General features: G+C 35.4%; 1 protein-coding gene across 2 annotated transcripts in view; it reads right to left on the reverse strand.

Moving 5' to 3' along the window:
* The window catches only part of VPS50 (VPS50 subunit of EARP/GARPII complex), a 130,417-nt gene that overhangs the window by 5,197 nt on the left and 102,986 nt on the right, over window positions 1-22,234 (reverse strand). For both annotated transcript variants that reach the window (XM_053218452.1, XM_015066526.3), the window contains 6 exons: window positions 21,505-21,626; window positions 13,977-14,057; window positions 6,309-6,457; window positions 5,201-5,297; window positions 4,003-4,161; window positions 448-569 (listed from right to left, as the gene is read on the reverse strand). In XM_053218452.1, the coding sequence (XP_053074427.1) occupies window positions 448-569; window positions 4,003-4,161; window positions 5,201-5,297; window positions 6,309-6,457; window positions 13,977-14,057; window positions 21,505-21,626 (730 nt within the window). The remainder of the gene's footprint in view (window positions 1-447; window positions 570-4,002; window positions 4,162-5,200; window positions 5,298-6,308; window positions 6,458-13,976; window positions 14,058-21,504; window positions 21,627-22,234) is intronic.

The following is a 22,234-nucleotide window of genomic DNA, read 5'->3' on the forward strand; positions in this document are numbered from 1 at the left end:
TTGATAAAACAGAGAGAGAAATGCTTCTGTCAAAGAGATTATGTTAGGATTTGGTGATATAATCCTGTCAAGTGCTTGATCTAATAAATGACACACAGTGCTCAATAAATGTTATCTATAATCATCATCATCATCATAATTATATTATTAAGGAATAATGACTATTAGGAGTTTAACTTTCTGATAACCATTAGACGCTACTTTCCATGCTCCTCTACTAGCTGGTTCTAGGTCACCACAGAGAAAAAAAAGCACAGACAGAAGAGCCACAGTGGGGTTTAAAGTTTCTTCAATTATGTTCTAAAGTCAAACCTGAATTATTATAGGATTATATTTACTATTATTTATGACATTCTCTACCTATTCTCTCCAGTGGTGATAATATGCAATGTTATTGCATTATGATTTATCACTGAAGACTCAGATAATGCTTTCATGAAAACTTACCCTTCCACAATAGTTCTATTAGCCAGCCGTATACAGTGTTCCCAAAGTATATTAGACACAGGTAGGGGTATCCGAACTCTCTTAGAAACCTCGTTTAACCTCCTGTTAAACTGCTCAAATTCCTAAGAAGACAAAAATCATGGCCATATATGAATATAATTATAATGCCACATTGTTTTCCCATCTTACTGGCAAAGAAGAATGTTTAGAAAGACTCAAAGTCAAACTAAGTAAAACAAAAAGCGAGAATGCAAAAGATAACTTGGACTTAGTATGAAGGGTTTTTTTTTTAAAGTATATCAAACTGCATAAACTATGTTGTGATACAGAGTACACTACATTTCATCTCAACAGATTAAACAATGCAACCAATGTTCAAATGCTTCTTCATCTCAAATTTTTCTATGACTGTTGGTATGGACTAAAAGAGTTTAATCACCTAAAATGTTTTTAAAGTTATCTTCAAGAAACTCAGTTTAATTTTTTTTTTAATGTTTATTCATTTATTTTTGAGAGAGAGAGTGTGTGTGAACGGGGGAAGGACAGAGAGATACACACAAAAACCAAAGCAGGCTCCAGGTTCTGAGCTGTCAGCACAGAGCCCAATGCGGGGCTCAAACTCACAAACCGTGAGATCATGACCTGAGCCAAAGCTGGACGCTTAACCAAATGAGCCACCCAGGCGCCCCAGAAACCCAGTTTAAAAAACTGTCTTAAAAGTTTTCAACTCAGAGTGAACTGTGAACCATTTGTAATTTGAGGCAATACTCCTTAGAGAGCAATCAGATAAAGTATTCTCTTTCCTAAACATTTTTTAAACGTAAATAATTATATTCTGAATGATTTGAAAGTCATGTGATAGCTGCAAATTTTTAGTACAAAGGAAAAAATAAAATAAAACCATTCTGGTTTCCTGCAGAAAAAGTGAATATTTTTATTACTTATTAGTAACTTCTATGGTACCAGTGTACTAAAAATAAAAATACATGTGACTAATTTAGACAATTTCTAACAATTACATGAAAGCAAATGGTTTACCCTTCATTAAATATATTTCTAGCTTCTCTGGACTATTATCGTCTAAATATGTTCATTTACAAAAGTAAATGCTATAGATCCTTCCTTGACAATATATTGCAAATAAATATAACAAGGCTTAAAATGACATTTTTCCTTTAGTTTTCTCAAAACAGCTGCCACACAATGCTTAATAAGTCAAGACTGACATGTGTTCAAATTTTCTAATAACACACAGGAGGAAAAAGAATCTAATCGTCACCAGTCAAGCTACTATACGATTACTTGTTATTCTTTTGCTAATCACAATTTTTTTGATGACTTATTTTTGACAGTTAATTGCTTTTAATTATTTATGAAAAAGTACACTTTCAACCCACTAAGCTTACTTTTGAGAATCAAAGTTAAATAAACAATTGCTCTTCATCCTTTTTGTTTTATGAGTCTAGCAGACACTACCATTTGCTACTGCATTCATGCTTCACTAAACTCTGCTTTAGCTTTCCAGAGTCTTGATTCAGTACTTTTTCACTAATATATATTTTAAAAATTTTTAATGTAATTTTTTTAATGTTTATTTATTTTTGAGAGGGAGAGAGACAGAGTATGAGCAGGGGAGGGCCAGAGACAGAGGGAGACACAGAATCCAAAGTAGGCCCCAGGCTCTGAGCTGTCAGCACAGAGCCCAATACGGGGCTTCGAACTCACAAACTGTGAGAACATGACCTGAGCTGAAGTCGGACACTTAACCGACGGAGCCACCCAGGCGCACCACTAATATTTTAAAGATAAGGTTATATGCTAACTGTATGAAATGTCACTCTACTCATTGTTAAATTCAATGTTCAAGAATGCTTCTTATTAAATGAATAATAAAAGCATTTCATTTAACTTATGATTCTGGCGGGGGCAACAAATGCAAATTGCTTTTTACCTAAAGGTTTGGACTTGGAAAATAGAAAGAATAAAAGTTATATAAAAGTTTCTTTAGAGAAGATGGATTTAAGTTGCTCAAAACTGGGTTCAGGTTGATAATCGGAATACATTGGTTCCTTCTCATAATATTAACGTTTCTTATAATCAAGAATAACTAGACAAGTAGGTTCCATCTAGTATATACATTCACTGAGTGTAGAAGTCTCATTCTTCTTACACCCATCTATGAGTACCATGGTCAGCATGCCATAAAAAAATAAAATCAATCTTTCAAAAGCAAAATTGTTTAAAAAAAATGGTGTGTGTGATTATTTATAAATTACATTTGTCTATCACATTCCAAATTAAAATTCCCAATTGAGACCTCCTGGGTGCCCTAGAAAGCAAAGTTCTCCCAGGGTGGCAATTAGAGACCACCCTTGTTGTCACTCACCCTTCAGACTTGACACTATCCCCTAGACATTGCTAACTGATGTCCCACCCTTAGTTCCTAAGTCGGAGTTTTCATCACAGAACTCTAGAAGGGCACCAGGCATTGCTGGGAGTTGGCACACTAGATGATGAATTCCGCTGCTATCTCCGTTTTGATCTCTGGCTTTGCTTATTGGTTGACAAGTGTCCCTGGCTACCATGTGTTGCCCAGGACTAAGCAGGTAAGAATGTTTATGTAAATGAGATAAAAGTCAGGAGCTTAAGAAGGCCCATTTTCTTTTCACTGACAAATATGAAAAACAAAACTTTTCCAAAAGTGGTTTTCCTTAGATGCCCTTTCCTCCCCTCAGACACCTGCATGGCTCATCTCCTCGCTTCCTTTGGGCCTCTCCACAACCCTCCCTTTATCAGGATCCTCCTCTGACCACAAGTAAATTAACAGTATTACCAACCTGCCCCCAACCCCACCCTGCCACTCTCTATATCACTTCTGCTGCTTATTTACCTTTTCACTGGACTATTCATCATCTGACATGTCTTATCTTCATTTATGTCTTTACTGTTGTCTCTATATGGGCAGTAAATTCCTTGAGGGCATGTAAGTTCCTTAATTCCCCAACTATATTGTCAGCACCTAGATCAGTGTGTGGCAGATGTCAGGTGATCTACAAGTATCTCTTGATGCATAAATGACAAAAAATGAACAATTCTTTCCAGAAAAATTTTAAATGTAAGTTTTGAATGCAAAGGTGTTTGCATGACACACTGCAAAAGTAATGTGATTTTTAGGGAAAAAAAAAAAAGCAAAATAGAGTAATCAAGGGCCTGGTCTCTTGCTGATAAATCTGCACAAGTACAGAAATATCTTCTAATTAAATAGAAATATCTTCTTGTCACCACAGTCATGGTTACTGAGATTACATAATATTAACTTGAACTCTCATTCAAGATGGGAAATTAGCGAGCAAAACCAAAAAATCTGCATAGTATTCTTGGGTCTGAAAGAACACAAAATTCGAAAAGCAAGTCTATTCCAGTACAGGGGCTTTAATATCACGATGCTAGAAATGTGATGACAACTATAACCTCACCACCTCAGGGCAACTGCAATGAGCGGAATAGTTCTCCTGACAGACTCCACTTTGACAAAGATGCTCCCAGAGTACTTGCCTTCAGCAGGGCATCTACATATATGTTGTGCTGTGACATAATTTCTTTCACATCCCACTTCACATTAGCCATTAGGAGCAGCATCTGTTCATAATCAATAGCTTTACCAGCTACAATCCAATAAATTGGCTTGCGTAGTTCACTGGCAGTTGAGACTGTCTGAAATAAATTTCACAGAAATGAAAAATGATAGATATTTTCTAAAATCCTCAGATTTACCAAAAATATTTTGTGCCTACTTCTAGTATACATCACATCTAAAAATAAAACACTGCATATCTGAAGATTTCAATTACGAAAACACTTTAGTTCATAGGTAGAGGTCTTACTCAAAACATAATCTTGAGACATACAATCAGTTTGAGGCCACGGATACTACAACTTTAAAGAACCAGAGATACTCATGGAGACTAGCAAAGATTTCTCAAATTTTTACACTTCTCTCCATTTCTACTCTAAATGTCCAACCTCAAGATTTTGTCCTCTCAACTGTATTTCTGTAAGAGCCTGCAAGCCAGTCTCCCTGCCTGCAGGCTTGCCATCTACTGCCGCCAACTACTCTAACACACACACCAACTGCACCGCTTACCTGTTTCAAATCCTCCGGGCCCTTCCCAGTACCTCGAAATAAAGCCCACCTCTTGGCTGAGAACACTGCGCACCATGTGGCTCCTGCTTATCACCTAGCCATCTTTCTCATCGCTAGCCCTCTTCCCTGCTCTGACAATTTGAGTTTTCTTCAGCTGCTTACATCCACCATGCTCTCACTGGCTGATATTCATGTAAGCCATTCCCTTGGTTTGGAAAATACTGATATACCCAGCTGGTCTGGTTTAAACATCACTTCCTCCAGACAGCCTTTCCAGACAACCTTCTCCCACCACACCTCCTTTCCTCCCCCACCCCCACCCCCCCGCCGCCCCCAGCCAAAGTTTAAACAGCCTGCTGCTATTTCCTTCCCATTATCGTAATTTATTGTAAATGCAGTTTTGATGGGCTCTCTCTCTCTTTCTCTCATTAGACTAAAAGTTATATGAGGTGCTCAGTAAGTATTTAACACAGGAATTCACGAGTGAATAAACATATTCTAATCGCTCTCGTGGAATACGGAGACTGGCCAATAGCTAAAACACCTGAAATAACGTGTGACAATCTTATCTTGCTCACAGTTGAAATGATTTCCGAGACCATCTCTGACCTGTGAGTAAAACTGCTGAAGAAAGGGCTTTTTGACTGCAGGCATCACAGCATCCAGATGGGGTTGAAGGAACTCAAACTGTTCAGCCAAAAATACCCTAAAGAGAACAAATAACCCACCGTGTAAGCAGAGTGCAGGATCTAGAGCCTGTCACTACTTTTGTAATCTTTAAGATCTCTAAGCCAAAGTTTAACCATTAAAATTCTTTCCCACTTTAGTGAACTGCCTCGTATTAGCTCATTTACAACCCACCCAAAACTTAATGCTGAGTTTATCGCTGAATGTGAGCAGAGGTGCAAAAAGAGGGACTTCAAAAAACTACTCTGGAAACTACAAGGTGAAGAGCTATGCTGCTTTGCATGTGAGACAGGAGCAAAGATCGCAGAAAAAAAACTGAAGAAAAAATACAACAGTATTTTTTGAAAGGATTTCTTATGAAGATCCTATTTAATTATACAGAACACATCTCTAAATTCACAGATTTAACATCTGGCACTTCTCAGAAGTAACCTCATGGGACACTTGGCTGAGACATACACGTGAACTTCAGGTCAGGAAGCCGTGTACAGGAGTGGGAGTCATTTGCCTGGAGAACTGCCAGCAGCTATCCCATTTTTCTCTACATTTTGTTATGTACACAAAAACTCAAGGTATATTGGACTACATTTTATGGAAGAAGTCATATGCGTTAAGTGTATTAAAAATCGGGGGATTTTTAAAGGTCAAGAAATATTCTCACTGGTGTCAAGGGCTGACTATATCTACCACTAAACTAACAATGTAACTACAGTTTCTCTAGAACCACAATTCAATAGGAAAATATAAAGTATACTACAACTTTTTTTTTTTAAGTTTTACTTTAAAGCAAGGGTCATCTTGCTAAAGACTGAAACCTAAAAGATTTCCCTTCTTTCATTTATAGAACTGAAAAACAACCATGCAGTTTTAAAAATCAATTGATAATCTATTTTAGGATATACTTCTCAGAAATATGTAAGTAACATTCAGAAGAGGGAGATGTATACAGCTAGAAATCTAATTATACAATGCTTACTCTTAAACTTTTCTTAAGTACTTAATGGCAAAGCAACTGTTTTTAACAACTTACAAGGATTCTGTGGCGACCACTCTTTCTGCCAACCCATATAATGTATCCCCAGATGTCAAAACCACTAGGTGACTAAGGTGTGGGCTTGGTACCTTCTCCTTTCTCTCTTCTGCTGCTGTGAGTGTGGCAGTAGGATCTGCTGAAACTTCCTGAAAATATAACACAAGTACAAACACAGCCTGAAATCAAATCTAATAGCAATAAACCATGTGATTTTACAAAACTGGACCTATAATTAAAATACTCGTAGGCATACATATTAATTACATTTAGTCTCTGTTCTTTCTTTTCCTTCCTTTATATTTTCTAACTACTGGAAATTTCCTTTTGGTACTAAGTGAATATGACCCAACTCTATGTGCCATTATTATCTGTGCATGACCTAAAGTTGGCCAACACAAGCAATCTCTATGAATTGGCAGATGTTTCATAAAGACAATAGTAAGATGCCCTTCAAGAACCTGTAAACAAGGATGATCCTCTTGAGGATCATCATGCTGGAACATTACAAAATCATGATATAATTAACCATTTCACATCTGAACTTTAATTAAGGTTAACTTTGGTATAATCTCAAGAAGGCAGGACTAGAATGCACTTACAAACTGAAACTGGACTAACTGTATTGTGTAAGTCTGCAGTCACACTGCTGATGAGAAGGAAGATAGATGGTTAATGGGAATAAAAGAAAGGGATGCCCGGAGAGCAGAGTGTATTGAGCTTTAAAAGATCCGCAAAGACAATTATTGCACAGAATTTGGACACAAACAAATCTAAAAGTGTACAAAATGTAAATCTAGGTTACTTCTTAAATCAGTTACATAGTCACAAATCTCCAACACTTGCCTTATGAATGAAAAAGACATCAAATGCACAGTGGGAGCATAACAGGCTTATAAATTTAGCCCAATGGAACTAAAACATTATAAAACCTTTTAAGTTAGAAAAATGGTTTTATTCTTCTTTAGTTCTTTTTTATATCTTATCTTCTACTAAAGATATTGTTTCTTTTCAATCTCTAATTACTCAATTAGCATTTAAAAGTTATTTTGGGAACAACTGCACTTTCTCTAAGGGGAATCAGGATAAGGAAACTATGCGAGTTAATCAATGTCACCACTCCATTATTTATTTCCTACTAAAAAGGAAAATAATCACACCCTCCTGCTTGTGCGTGTACACACACATGCACGTACACGCACACACACACACACAAACACAAAATTACAACTGGTTACCTATGCTATTTAATTTAATGCCTGTGGTCATTTAAATCACCATCTACCAGACTGTCCAAGTGAGAAACCTTGGAATCATTCATGCCTCTCCCTTTCCTCCCCTCCATGATGCCTTAGCACACACCTCTCATGTCTGTTTCTTCCTCTCACCCTGCTTCATTAGGACCTAGGCCCCACAGCATTCTTGCCTGGACTAACAGTCCCCAAATACAGACCTCTGCCTCTAGCTTTTCCTATTTCCACTCCATTTTGCACAAAGTTCACTGATTGATATTTTTAGAATCCCAAGTGATCTTCCTAAAAGGGAGACGTGATCACACCACTCCCCAGTTTAAAAGTCCCAATGGACTATCCACTCCTTACAGAAAAAAAAGCCTAAACTGTTACCATGATACTACTTTTTACAGTGATACCAGCTATCTCGCCAGCCTCATTTCCACCTAATCTATGACTCTAAAGTCTAGCCACACTGGACTTGCTACACCTGTCCTACTGACACTCTTGTCTTACCTGCTCTCTTCTTGTCTCCCTGGCTCTTTCCGCCTCATTTCTTAAGTGCGAGGTCATATTCACCTCCTTTCTATAACTTTCTCAATCTCCCAAGAAGAATTAGTATCTTTCTTGTGTTAGGATATCTACATGTATACTTAATGTCTGTATGTGGCATAAAGTACACTTAGTCAATTGTTTCCTGACCCTTCCACCTCACTGTGAGTTCTTAGAGGGCTGGGACCAATTTCACCGCCTTTGTATCTTAAGACGTTGGTATGCTTCCTGGCATTAGCAGGCCCTCTAATAGTTTAATTGATGGAGACAAGACAGTCTTTACTGTTATCAAGGTCCCCACTGGCATCCCACGGCCAAGTCCAAAAGTCAACTCTGAATATCCATTTTAGTTAACCTACTGTAGCATCCTACATAGCTAATCTTGAAAAACTTTCTTAGTTTCCAGAGCACCATACCCTTCTAGTTTTTCTCCTAAGGCACCAGCCACTTCTCAGATTCCTTTGCTAGTTTGTCCTCCTCCCCCAGATCTTTAAACAGTGGAGTGTCCTAGAGTTCAGTCCTTGGACTTCTCCCACTCACACTCTACTCCCTAGATGGATTTTCTCTCCCAGTTTAAATATCAGCCACATGCCAAGGGCTCAAAGTGTACATGCTAGCCCTGACCTCTCTCTTACCTGTAGTGCATTTAACATACCTGAAAACTGAACTCAAATGTGTCCCTCCTAAAAGTCTTATCTATCTACAGTAATGGCACTTCCATTCTCCAGAAGTTAGGTGTCATCATTGACTCCTCTCACAGTCATATCCCACTTCCAATCCATCAACAGATCTGACAGGTCTACCTTCAAAACAGATCCAGCATCTGATCCTGTTTCACTACTTCTTCCGCTAACACTTTGGTACAAGCCCTCTCATCTCTCTCAGTAGCCAAAATAATTCTCTTTTACCTAATTTCAGCTCTTCTGCTTAAAGCTCTTTAATAGCTTCCTGTGTTACTCAGAGTAAAATCAGCCTTATAAGATTTAGGCTCCGGCTACCTCTTTGGTTTTATCTATCACCAACCCTCTTCTATGCTTCATTCTAATTATACTCACCTCTGTGCTGTTCCTGGAATAGGCCAAGCATGGTCCCAACCTCAGGGTCTTTGCATTCCTTGTTCCCTCCACCTGAAACACTTCTCCCCAAAATATTCCCTCTCTATTAGAAAAGAAGTTGCACATGAGTAGGGAGTTTTGTCTGATTGCTGTCTCCCCACCAAAATTGTATCCTCAATTCCCAGACAGGATATGGCATCATATATAAAGTGTTCCATAAACAGGCACTAAATAAATGTTTCTTAAATAAATGAATTCTCATTCAGGTGGCTCACTCCTCTATTTCTTCCTTTGGGGATCTACTTCAATGTTACCTTCCCAGAAAGGCCTTGTGTGATCCCCTAAACAAACTAATACCCTTTTTCTCCTCTTTCTACCCTTTCCTAGTTCTATGTAATTCCTGACACAATCTGCACTCATTACCTGTTTGCTGACTGACTTAATAATAAAGATACCTATCCAACTATCATGTATCCCTTGAGTCTTACACTGTCCTCACGTAGCTCCTTGCCTTCCATCTACTTCCAATACCTCCTATAATATTCTGTATTTTCTTCTTAGGTCAGAGTTGTGAATATCCATCTCAGAACAAGTCAAGAGACGGTGAGGAGAACTGAAACATTGAAACAAGAAAAACTAATAAAGAAATTGGGCGAAGAGATCACTCACTTAGTGATAGTGAGTGATAACTAAGTGAGAGATAACTCACTTAGTTAGATAGCTAACTAAGCTAGCCGAAGTGGCCCCAATGGGGTAGAAATAGATAACAGAATAGTTCCAGAGAGGGAGAAATGGCTGCATCACAACAAAGCACTTTCTATCAAGCAGAAGTCTACAGCAAGAAGGGTGATGAGTTCCCTATGGAAAGAGGTTCAGTCAGGAGCTGACAGTTACTCGGAATGTATAAAAGCTGTAAGACTGAATGAGCACAGGTAAGCTTCTTTCTATGTTTATATGAGTAGAAACTTGGGAGTATTAGACTCCATAAGTATATTCGAAGCATCAAACACACCCTGTTTCAAAATATTTTGCAATAAACTGACAAAAACAGACATGAACTTTGCCAATATTGTAAAATCTCAAACTCAAAAGAGCTCCAGGAAAACCATAAATACCACACATTTGTAACAGCAGAGTTACTTCTGAATTTCATTCTTTTATGATAAGTTATCACCATATATATAACATATATTTAAAAACTAAAGGTTTCTGTGAATGTAGATATTAACTAGTTAATTTAGGATAGAAAAGGGAGGTGGTGCTGGAAGGCAAAGAGAGGTTATATCTGTAGCCTGAGAGAAATGCAGTTGATCTCTGGGTATGATGGGAATGGCCACAAGCACTCACCTACTACCTCCTCGACCTACTCCTTACCTACCTCCAATTCAAATGTGTTGAACTCCCTCTGTACTCACAGAGCTCTTTCACAAAAACATTCCCGCAGAGATCACTGGCATTGCTGTCCCCACTTCAAAGAGTTTGCATTAGGATGCCATTCTTTGTTCCTAGTCAACACTGGTATTTTAGGCATAAAAATTATGGTAATTATCTGCTTAAAGGCTAACGTTCTGTGTTTATATTCAGGAAAATACCCATGAAGAGAGCAAGAGAATAACAACAATGTCATGTTGATATAAATAAATGGTATGTGCTTATTGCAACTGTCAATGGAAAAGCTCCAAAACTGGATCAGTGTTTCAGATTACACCACTACAATACGGAAAAGATATAAAACCCTTTGAAGACTTTGAGGAATAAAGCCTTAATCAAAATCTTTAGTTTCACAGTGAAAGTCACAATGTTTAACCTTTCCTGCCACTAATAATTACGACTACAAAGAGAAGTCGTTTTTATGGAATTTTCTGGACCGATTTAAAATACATTTTTATTATCAAAGCACAGGTATCAAAGCACAAAGGTTTGATAGCCAAATATCTTAAAGCAAACAATTTAACATCACCAGATAACTAAAAATTCACAGTTCTGGTACCAGTGTGATCTATACTAGCTTCCTTTTCTTGTCTTCCCCTTGTAGACTCCTTTTCTTGAAAGTCTATTTGATGTGTCAAGTTGTCTTATATTTACATTGAATTTATACAATAAATGATTTCAGGTGGCATTTTTAAGACCATAATGATTCCAAGTTGCCTTTTACAGCTTAAAGAGAAGGAAAACTTAGAAGATATATATGGAGAAAATGGAAAAATTACCAGAAATGTGCTCATTAAAATTTTAACTAACACATAGGGGAAATACAGGAAAAAAAATACAACTTCCATCTAGTGGTTCCAGATTGATTAGGCTATAAATTATTTTAATAGCCAAAGAATGTATTGAATAGCAAGAAACCAATTAATGTTCTCTGCCAATGTAGATGCAAATTAAATGAAGTGAAGAAAAAGTAATATACCAGCATATGAAAACCTGAGATCAAGGTCTAGAAAATGACAAATATATTTTCTAAAGTGATAAACCAATTCTTATCAGTATGAATAATAATTTAACATGTAAAACACTGGAAACCAACAGAAAATTCGGGAAAAACTTCTGTATTACTGGAGGAGGAGTAAGGACCCTGGAGAGGCCCTGTCAAAAAACAGTCAGCACTACTTACAAACTGAAGAAGCAATGACTACTCACATGGTCTTCTGAGCCAAGATGCTATCTGATTTAAGAGATGGCAAGCATAAGGACTTAAAGAAAAGATATCTTTAAAAGATGAAGTGCCAAAGAAAAAAGCAGGCACATCTATCTAACCATTTACTAGGGAGGGGGCATGTGGTTTTTGAAAATATATTTCTAAAGTTGACTACCAGTTCTGGAAAAAATTTATCCAATGAACACAGAACTGGTCAGACATGCTACAGATACATTGTTATCAATAGATGGGTGGCAGCTTGTCTCAAAGAATAGCTAGTTCGGTCCCACTGTTTACTCGATAATACTTCATTACACACCATATGGCAAAATCTGAAGCATCAAATCCACTCTTTAAGACTAAAAATTGGAACTGCAGTTTGACAATCATAAACTAGTAACTAACAGGACAGAGACGTCAGAACGAATGACTCTAGTGGTAAATTTTGACCTGTCAAGCTTTTTTTCAAAAAACTGTATTATTATTATTATTATTATTATTATTATTTTACTAGGAAAATAATAATAGGAATCCATCACTACAACTGTCATGAAGCCCAGACTGGATTAAGAGCAATGAGTTCTAGAGGTAACTGCACCCCACTCTGGACTTTCTGGTTATGACTATTCAGTTCATCAATTTCAAGGCTTTCAACCAGAAACAAGAAAAACTTTAGCTGTGGACTAAGATCTGGAAAACAAGATCTGATTGATGGTCAAGGTTGTACTAAGTGTCAAACCAGGAGAAGCAAAACTGAAACACAGATACCTTCTAATGGGGTTGGAAGCCAATGGATTTTGTAAAACCAAAACAAAAAAATAAATGGCTGGGTCAAATAAGGAGCCTGGACTCTGAAAATGAAGATCAGGGTTAAATGGATAACAAAGCCAAGAACAAAAGCCAGATTAAGCCAGGAGACAAGAAACTCATGGACTAGAGTTTATTCACTTATTCTATGAACATTTACTGAAAAAGTGTAGTTTTCAGAGCTAAGTGTTATGAAAATATATATGTGCTGAGCAAGAAGATCTCCAAATTATAAGGGAGATGGATATAGGTGATTTCCTCTGTGTAAACAGTGCTCATCTGAGATATGAGCACATACCTCTCTCGTTTTATTCACATCTCTGCTCAAAGATCACCATTCTTACCACTGTGCTTCATTTTCTTCTTAGCATTTCTCAGTATCTGATACTATATTACATATTTGTTTATCTGTCTGCCTCAATAAAACATAAGTTCCCAGACAGAAGTACCTCTACTGTGCAGTGATGAATATCTAGCACTACAACCATGCCCAACAAATAATAATTACAATGAGTATTTCCTAAAAGAATGAATGATTACATTGCTTTGCTAAAAACTTCAATAGCAGAAGTATGTACATAACACAGAGCTTATGAGAAAAGAGGAAAATGACTGCTTGTTTGGGTAGGTGAAGAAATAAAGAAAAATCAGAGGATCCTGAGATTAATGTACATGCAGAGAAATGTGGTGAACAACAAAAATCTCTGGCTACAGTGACCCATCACAAGAAAAAAAATTGTTATTTTAAATGCCGAGGTTACTTTAAACACTACAAATGCTCAGTCCTGTATTGCTGCCTGATCTATTTTCTTAAGATATGCATTACATCAAGTGACCCAACAGTCAAGAATCCAGACCCCATACTGCATAGCCAACTATACCCAAGCCTCTTCCTTGAATTTCAAGTGGCTCTAAATACTCCCTGCAACACAACTCTTCAGTATATATCAGTATCCCGATCACAAAGATGGCCAAACTTTGGGCCAGGCTTGCTCCCACCTCGAGGCCCGTTCTCAGCTTCTGAACCTTAATTGGAATGCCATTCTTTCTTTTTTCCCACTAACCCCTTGCCTGCTCTTCAAAGACTAGAACAACTCTCACTTCTTCCTTTAGCCATTCTCTGAAATCAAGTTTCCACATAAAACTTTCCTCCCTTTGGACCTGTACTGGATATATAGCCAATATTATACTCTTTCATGAGGATCAGTTTTCTCTCTCCAATCAGACTATAAGAAACCTCTATTTACTTCCTACAAGCATGTAGAGCAATACTGAGGACTCAGGCACTCAATATATATAGAGACACACATTTATATGTAGTTGATTGGATGGTTAATTTTTATTTAATATAACCCCAAAGAATTAATTCCAAATGATTACTCACCATATCGATAAGGCTTTCTTGTATTCTGTTAAGAGTTGTTCTTAGTCTACTACTACTAAGGCCTAGTCCTGTTGATTCCAGCTGAAAAAGAAAAAGAAAGGCATATGCTACCATCACTTTGGAGATAATCTTTCATATGTTATACCTTCATATTAACTCAAGTTAAGTATCCATTGAGTTTTCATTCAGATACTTAGTCTTCGGAAGGTCTCCAAACTACATTTAAAAATTTCAAAACATCAAGTCAAACCTTAGCCCTTAAGGGAACAAGAGAACTATTTCACACATTTGCATTTACAGGTCACACTAGCATCTGTCAATCTCATAAATTAATTAGGAGAGAGCTCACCAGTATCTTTTTCCCATAAGTTATTATTTTTAGTTATAAAACTTATGATTTCTGATACTTAAAGATAGTGTACTGCATCATACTTATGTATAAGCATAATAATGTAGACTGTTTTAAATTTATTTTTCTAACACAAATTAGAGACAGCCCAAATCCTCATTCAAAAATGAAGAAAACTTTTTATTAGCCTCAGTAAACATTTCACACTATAGAATTCGCTTTACTACATCAAAGTCAAAGCACATATAAATACCCCAAGAACATAAATGAGAAGAGACAGTTGACTGTTAAATCATGAAAAGCCAGGTAGTTGCGTCCTTGGGTGATGATTCAATTGATGAATATAAATTTAATTTAGAGGTAATCATAGATATATATAGACCTCTAGAAAGATGTTAAAATGTTCTGTATGAGCCAAAAATTTTAAAGTATTAATAGTAAACTATAAAATATATCATCTCACTAATTCATTTATATATATGTTTGTGTATACATACACACACATACATACACATACACAACATATTGTTCCTCATCCTTACGTATCTGAGATAGGATGAAAACAATTACTTACACAACATGTGACAGAAATCCTAAAGCTAAAATAGTTGTGTGATGGCATGGTACAGTAAAACATGAAAACATGAACTCATTTTATGTGGTAATTTCAAAATACATTTTACTTTCACTACATTTTATAAACTTTATTATTTCATTTTCCCTCTTTTTTCACTAGAGTATTATTTTTATATAGTCAAATTCAGCCATCGCAAGTATAGTTTGATGAATTTTGGTAGTTGTATAGTCTTATACTAATACCACAATCAAGAGATAGAATTTTCCTCACCTTGAAAAATGCCCTTATGCCCTTTGCACTTGATTTCCTCTCTCCAATCTTACCCTCTGATCTATCACTACAGTTTTGCCTTTTTAAAAATTTTGTATAAATAGAATCACACATGTGTAGTCTTTTGTGTTTGACTTTCTTGTCTTTAGCATGCTTTTGAAATTCATCCATGTTATAAGCCTATTAGTAATTCATGCTCTTTTATTGCTTAATAGTGTTCCAAAATATGGATATATCACAGTGTGTTTACTTATTCACCAGGTGACGCACATTTGGGTTTCAGTTTGAATAATGTCACTATGAACATTCACATATATATCCTTGAGAAGACATATATTTTCTATTCTTTTGGGTAAATATCTACCAGTGGAATTTCTTATTCATATAATAAGCATAGTTTTAGCTTTATAAGGTACTGCCATACTGTTTTCTAGTGGCTGTATTATTCTTCATTTCTACAAGCAATGTATGTAAATTCTAGTTATTCCATTTATGGTCTGAATGTTTGTTGTCCCTTCAGAATTCATATGGTAAAGCTCTAACCTCTAATGAGATGCTATCTGGAGATGGGAGAGGTAATTAGGGTTAGATGAGGTCATGAGAGTGGGGCCCTCATGAGAGGTTTGGTGCCCTTGTAAGAAAAGACACAGTGCATAATTTATGCTTCTTTTTCTACTTTCTTAAGGTGGAAGCTTATCATTACTTGAGTCTTTCTTCTTTTCTATTACAGGCATTTAAAACTAGATACTTCCCTTAAGTACTGATTTAGCTGTATTGCACAGCTTGATATGTTGTGCTTTCACTATTATTCACTTTTAAGTATTTTCTAACTTCTCATGATTTTTTTCTTTAAGCCAACCTTTATTTAGAAGTGTGTTAATCTCCAAATGCTTAGATTTTTTTCCCAGTTATCTTATGGTTATTGGTTTCTAATTTAATTACATTGTCATCAGAGAACATATTCTGTATGAGTTCAATCTTTTAACTTGATTAGAATATACTTAATGGTCTCTCTCTCTCTCTCTAGATACACACACACACACACACACACACACACACACACACATATTATACACACACACATGCATATATATATCCTCACTATTTGTATTTTTTACATTTAAAGTGTTTCTTTTGTTTTGTTTTAATCCATTCTGACAATCTCTACCTTTTGAGTGTTTAGTCCATTAACATTTAACGTGATTATTGATCGGGTCTAAATCTACCATTCATTATATGTTATATCTTTTTTTGTTCCTTGGTTCCTCCTTTCCTGTCTCTTCTGATTATATGAATTTTATATTTTAGAATTCTAGTTTAAGGGGTGCCTGGGTGGCTCAGTTGGTTAAGTGTCCGACTCTTGGTTTCGGCTCAGGTCACAGTCTCACGGTTTGTGAGTTCAAGTCCCATGCAGACTCTGAGCTAATAGTACAGAGCCTCCTTGAGATTCTCTCTCCCTCTCTCTCTCTCTGCCCTTCCCCTGCGCTTGCTCTCTCTTTCTCAAAATAAATAAATAAAAACTTAAAAAAGAAAAAAGAAGGGGTGACTGGTGGCTCAGTCATGATCTCACAGTTTGTGAGTTCGAGCCCCACATCAATCTCTGCGCTGACACTTCGGAGCCTAGAACCTGCTTTAGATTCTCTGTCTCCCTCTCTCTCTGCCCCTCCCCCAACGTGCTCTGTTTCTCTCTCTCAAAAATAAATAAACATTAAAAAACAGTTTTTTAAAAAAAGGAATTCTAATTTAATTTTCCTTTTGGTAAAGAGTTAATCTGCAATATTATTTTTCATTGTCCTGTGAATTATAATATACATTCTTATATTACACAATCCATTTACTGTTTAACATAATATACAGAAATCCTGCCATCTTATAGATCCATATCCCCCCACGTATCTTGTGGTAGTTGTTACATGTAATATATTTACATATATTATGAACTCTAGAAAATAATGTTATGATTTCACTTTTAAACAGATATATGGTTTATAAAGAAATTAAAAGGAAAAATAAAAAAATAATCTTTTGCATTTCCCCAAGTAGTTTCCATAACCAATGCTCTTTATTCTTTCCTCAGGATCTAAGTTTTCTGGTATCATTTTCCTTTAGCCTGAAAAAAATTTCATTCAGCATTTCAGTATTACATGTCTGTTGGTGACAAATTCTTAGGTTTTTTTTTTCTTTTTATCTAAAAACAACTTAATTTCACATTCATTCTTGATATGGTGTTTTTGCTAGATATAAAATTCTGAATGGACATTCTTTTCCTCTCTTTCAGTACCTTAAAGATGTATTACTCTCTCCTACAGCCTCCACAATTTCTCATGAGAAGTCAGCTGATTCAGATCATTGGTCCCTTTATGTAATAAGTCTACTGTCATTTTCAGAGACTGCTTCACCATGAGGTACCCTGCTGTATGTTCCTTTGTTCTTATTCTGCTTGCTGTTCATTTAGTAACTTGTATCTGCAAACTTTTGGTCAAAGTTTCCTCAAATATTTTTTGTACCTCATTCTATCTCTCTTGTCTCCATCTGGTATTCCAATTACATGTATGTTTGATCATTTGACTTAACATGTCCCTAAGGCTTTGATCATTTTGTTTTCCAATCTTCCAATTTATTTTCAAGTTTTACATATTCTTTCCTCTATCATGTCCATTTAGCTGTAAAGTACATTCAGTAATTTTTTTTAATTGCTGAAATTGCATTTTTCAGTTCTAGGATTTCCCTTTGACTTTTTATTACTGTTTCTACTAGAACTTCCTACTTCTCTACTGAGATGTTCATACATTTAAAACATCTTTCTACTTTATTCAAGATAGTTCTAATAGTCCACTTAAAATATTATCCCTTAGTTCCAACATCTTAAGGGATCAAACTAAATTGACTTTCATTTTACTTAAGGATGTACTCTGCTTTTTTTACTTCTATGTATGTTGGGTGAAGTTAGACTGCATCATCAATTTAATTCTGGAGATTTTGGATTCTATTATTTTTTTCCACTGGGTACTGTTTCCTTTGTTTGCATTATGTAATTTTCTTGGCTGAGCTTGTACTACAAACTGTCTCTTATGCAACAGCTTCACTCTCTGTTCAGATCTTTTTTCTTTGGCTGTAGTTAATCTGTTTCATATGAACATGGTTATGGGTTAATCAAAGATGGAGGTAAAAAAGCTTGGGAATCCCCTCCCTGGCCCTTTTTCTTCTGAACTTCCCCCCTACTATTTTCATTGTTCTCAATTTCCTGGCTTCAATTTTCTGGTTCCCCAATCCATAAAGACAAAGTTTTCCTATGCTTGCCTCTACCTTTGTGCTGAGTGAACTGTACTTAATCCCAGGCTCAAAGGCCATGGAGATGGAATTTATTTTTTTACACCTCCCCTTTCCCCAATCTACACACTAGCATGAACTCCCCCACCCAGAGTCTATATGCTTCGTTCATTCTCCAGTATCTTCAGATAGTTGTCTTTTGTATAACATTCAGGTTTTGTAATTGTTTTCTACAGGCAGTATCATCCCGTTAGACTGTAGTCCTACATATCCAGAAGTGGAAGTTAATTTGTTCATAAAAAAATTAAAAACTGAATCACAGACACTCTAGTAAAGAAGTTTCATTAATGAAAGGTAACTTTAAATGATGCTCACAAACTGTTTTCAAGTAACAACACTCATCAGATTAACTTGGATAAGAAATAATTAGGACATCAATCCATGTGTCCTAAGAATCCACTATGTGCTACTTTGTTAAGGTAAACTACAGAATGGTCTTCATGAGAGGCTATGAACAGGAAAAACCACAGAAAACATAACTCAAGAGGTGACCAATGGAAGGCTGGGGCAAGGCAAGATAAAGCAACACTACAAGTAACATTATTATAATAGAACCAAATGGATTAGATATATAATACAGTATGGTGTTGTAGGCTATAAACAGTTCAATGAAGAGCAAGAGCTTCTGGAGGAGTTAGTTTAAAGAGGAAGAATCCCTTAGCCTGCTGCATACACTATGGCCTCCCAGCCAATGACTTTCTAGAAACCCTGGGAAACAGATTCTTCCATATGCAGCATCCATCTGAATTCACTCATACAAGTATCTTTCTTCTCTGGGAGAAAAGTAGGAGCAACTATGTACCACTGTGCTCTTCCTATTCTACCCATTACCTAATTACCCCTCCCCTCCTACCACATAAGACTCAATAGCTAACAGGGCAACTTGGAGTATATGTATACACACATATACATACATACATACATATTTGAATACTGAAATTTCTAGGATTTCTAAAAGACTTAAAAGCTTATTTTCTTAGGAAATTAAAAGTTTACCTCTTCAATCTTATATACTTGCATATGCTTATTTATGCTATTTATTTAGATTGTCTTGTTCCAAAAGGAATTTAAAGTAGCTAATTAAGACGAATATAATCTTGCAAGGTAAAAAAAACAAAAACAAACTTTAAATGTATGTAAAATTAAGCTAAGTAAAATATGGGTAGAAGGATGAAGTGTTTCTTTTTACAAATTTGTAAAACCCTTTATAGATTGTCTTTGTTTTGCTTTAAACAGTGTTTCCTTCATTTTTGCAGAATCAAAAACAGCAGAATCTAAATTATATTCTATTTGAAGATGTGCTGTTTTCAATATTGACATGGTCGAATAAAGCTAGTATTACTAAGCATACTCTAACAAAAGAAGTCTTTCTTAAAAAGTACAAGTAAGAGGCAGAGTAAATGCTATATTCATTCAGACATATTCACTCATATGCACATTTTGTATAGGTTCATATAATACAAAATGTTTCTAATATGATATATGGGTAGACACCCAGGTTAAAGACAGAAATGCTTATCACTGACAGCTAATTACCTGAATACAGTGAAATGTCTGTTACTGAGTCTTACAGGATTGAAAATGCTTTTAATACAAGTTATAAGGTTAATGTGTTCTTTAAAACATACTATATTTTAAATAACATATGCAGCATATTTTATAATAAATACCTAACTATACTTTGCTAACTTTCTCAGGTCCTAGTGAACCCTACTGTAAACAAATCTGTGCCAGTATTTAATCAGTATTATAATCAGCTAGAAAGTCATGTCCAAAAGTATTAGTTCCCAAAAGTTTCCAAAGGACCCTATATTAACACATCTTATCAATAATGTGGTCCAGAACTGTTCTACCCAATATGATAGTCACTAGCTACCTGTGGCTATTTATATTTAGCAATAAATTAGCTAAAATTAAATACAATTAAAAATTCAGTTCCTCAGTCATACTAATTACATTTCAAGTGCTCAAAGGTCACATGTGGCTAGTGACTACCATATGAGTGCAAATTTAGAGCATTTCCATTACTTTAAACTTCTCTTGGATAGTGCTGCTGGTCTGCAGGTTTGGCCCAGGAAACACAGTAAGGCTCATCTAGAAGACTGAAAGATTCTGACAATTAGCTAAAACCCCAGAATGTCTTTCTTCTTTAATATTTATGTATTGAGTTTCCAAATTCAAAGAATTAATATTTAATAGCAACAAATTCTGTAGCAATAATCTGTCTGTGATTATTGGTATTCTTTCTAAAAAATATATTAGACAATTAAGAACATAGGAAATTCAGATCCCATATTAAAAGATAAATTCACATGTTTTTAAAAAGATACAAAATATACGAATAGTTAGTATTATGATATATTCATAGGGCCCAGCAGTATACTTTTACACAGAAATCTATTGACTATCTAGGTGAACCACATAATAATTACCAAATATCATATAAGGTACCTGTCTAATACCATGTTGTTTTCTTTAGGAGTAGAAAAAGACAAATGCAATAAGAGCTTGTGGAAACACAAAAAGGAGGTACAGGAAATGATTCTGTGGCAGACAGAAGGTTCAGTTCAAAGGTTTTCAATTATTTTAATAAATGCTTGCCATTATCTTCTGACTGTAGGAGTGCCTGCTAAGATTTGTAAGCCAATATTAAAAATGTCTCATTTACTATGTAGTAATTACACACTGAGCCATATTTAAACAAGGCAACCCACACATTTTTCATTGCCAAAATGCATCAAGGTTAAAAACAGATGCTGCACTTTTTCTGCCAAAATTTGAATAACATAAAATATGTGTATCATATCAGAGCTTAAGATTAATATATAAATAAGGTAATTAAGCAGACAAAAAGGTGACATCAAAAATTCTGTTAGATTTTCGATGGATAATTTTAAAAATAATATTATTTGTATATTTCATACAAAGAGAATGAAAAATTTTACATTTTAAAAATAAATGAATTTTTAAAGAAACAGACTTTCCCACCAAAGGTGACTTACTGAATCATTTCGACCAAAAAAGGTATATATTGCATACAAGTAATAATCAAATAGCTGAGACATGAAATGGATAACATCAAAGGCAATTGGCTTAAGAATGTTCATCATCTGCATATATTTACCTGAAAAAAATCAAAATTAGAAAAAAATTAAAATCTGTTAAGTCTATCATTATAGAGACACTATATCAAATGTATTTTTTAATGAAATATTACATTCCTAGTCCCATTAGCCATTTTCAAGTACTCAATAGTCATTTGTGGCTAGTGGTTATTGTACTGGACAGCACAGATACAGAACACTTACAGCATCTTGGAAAGTACTACTGGAGAGCACTGACATAAATAATACCTACAAAAATATTTTTATACTAATATATTTTACTGTTTGTCAAATATTCATGGAACATCTATACTCTTTTATAAATAACACAGCACACACTATAGTTCCACATTCTTGGATTCCATTTGAAATAATTTCTTCCAATAAAATAAAATAAATTAAAAAAAATTTTTTTTAATAAATTAAATAAAATAATTTCTTCAAAAATGTTTAGGCATAATAATACCAAAGACAATGTACTTGAAAAAAAGATTTTCCTTTTTCACAAGCTTATATACACAGAGCAAAAGTAAAAAAGCAAGAAGAAAAAGGACACATAGAAGGCACATCCTATTCCCTTGAACCCTAGCCCTGTGAAATCTTGTGTCAGAGGCCAAGAACATTTCTT

The sequence above is a fragment of the Acinonyx jubatus genome, chromosome A2, assembly GCF_027475565.1.
Source record: "Acinonyx jubatus isolate Ajub_Pintada_27869175 chromosome A2, VMU_Ajub_asm_v1.0, whole genome shotgun sequence".
Lineage (NCBI taxonomy): Eukaryota > Metazoa > Chordata > Mammalia > Carnivora > Felidae > Acinonyx > Acinonyx jubatus.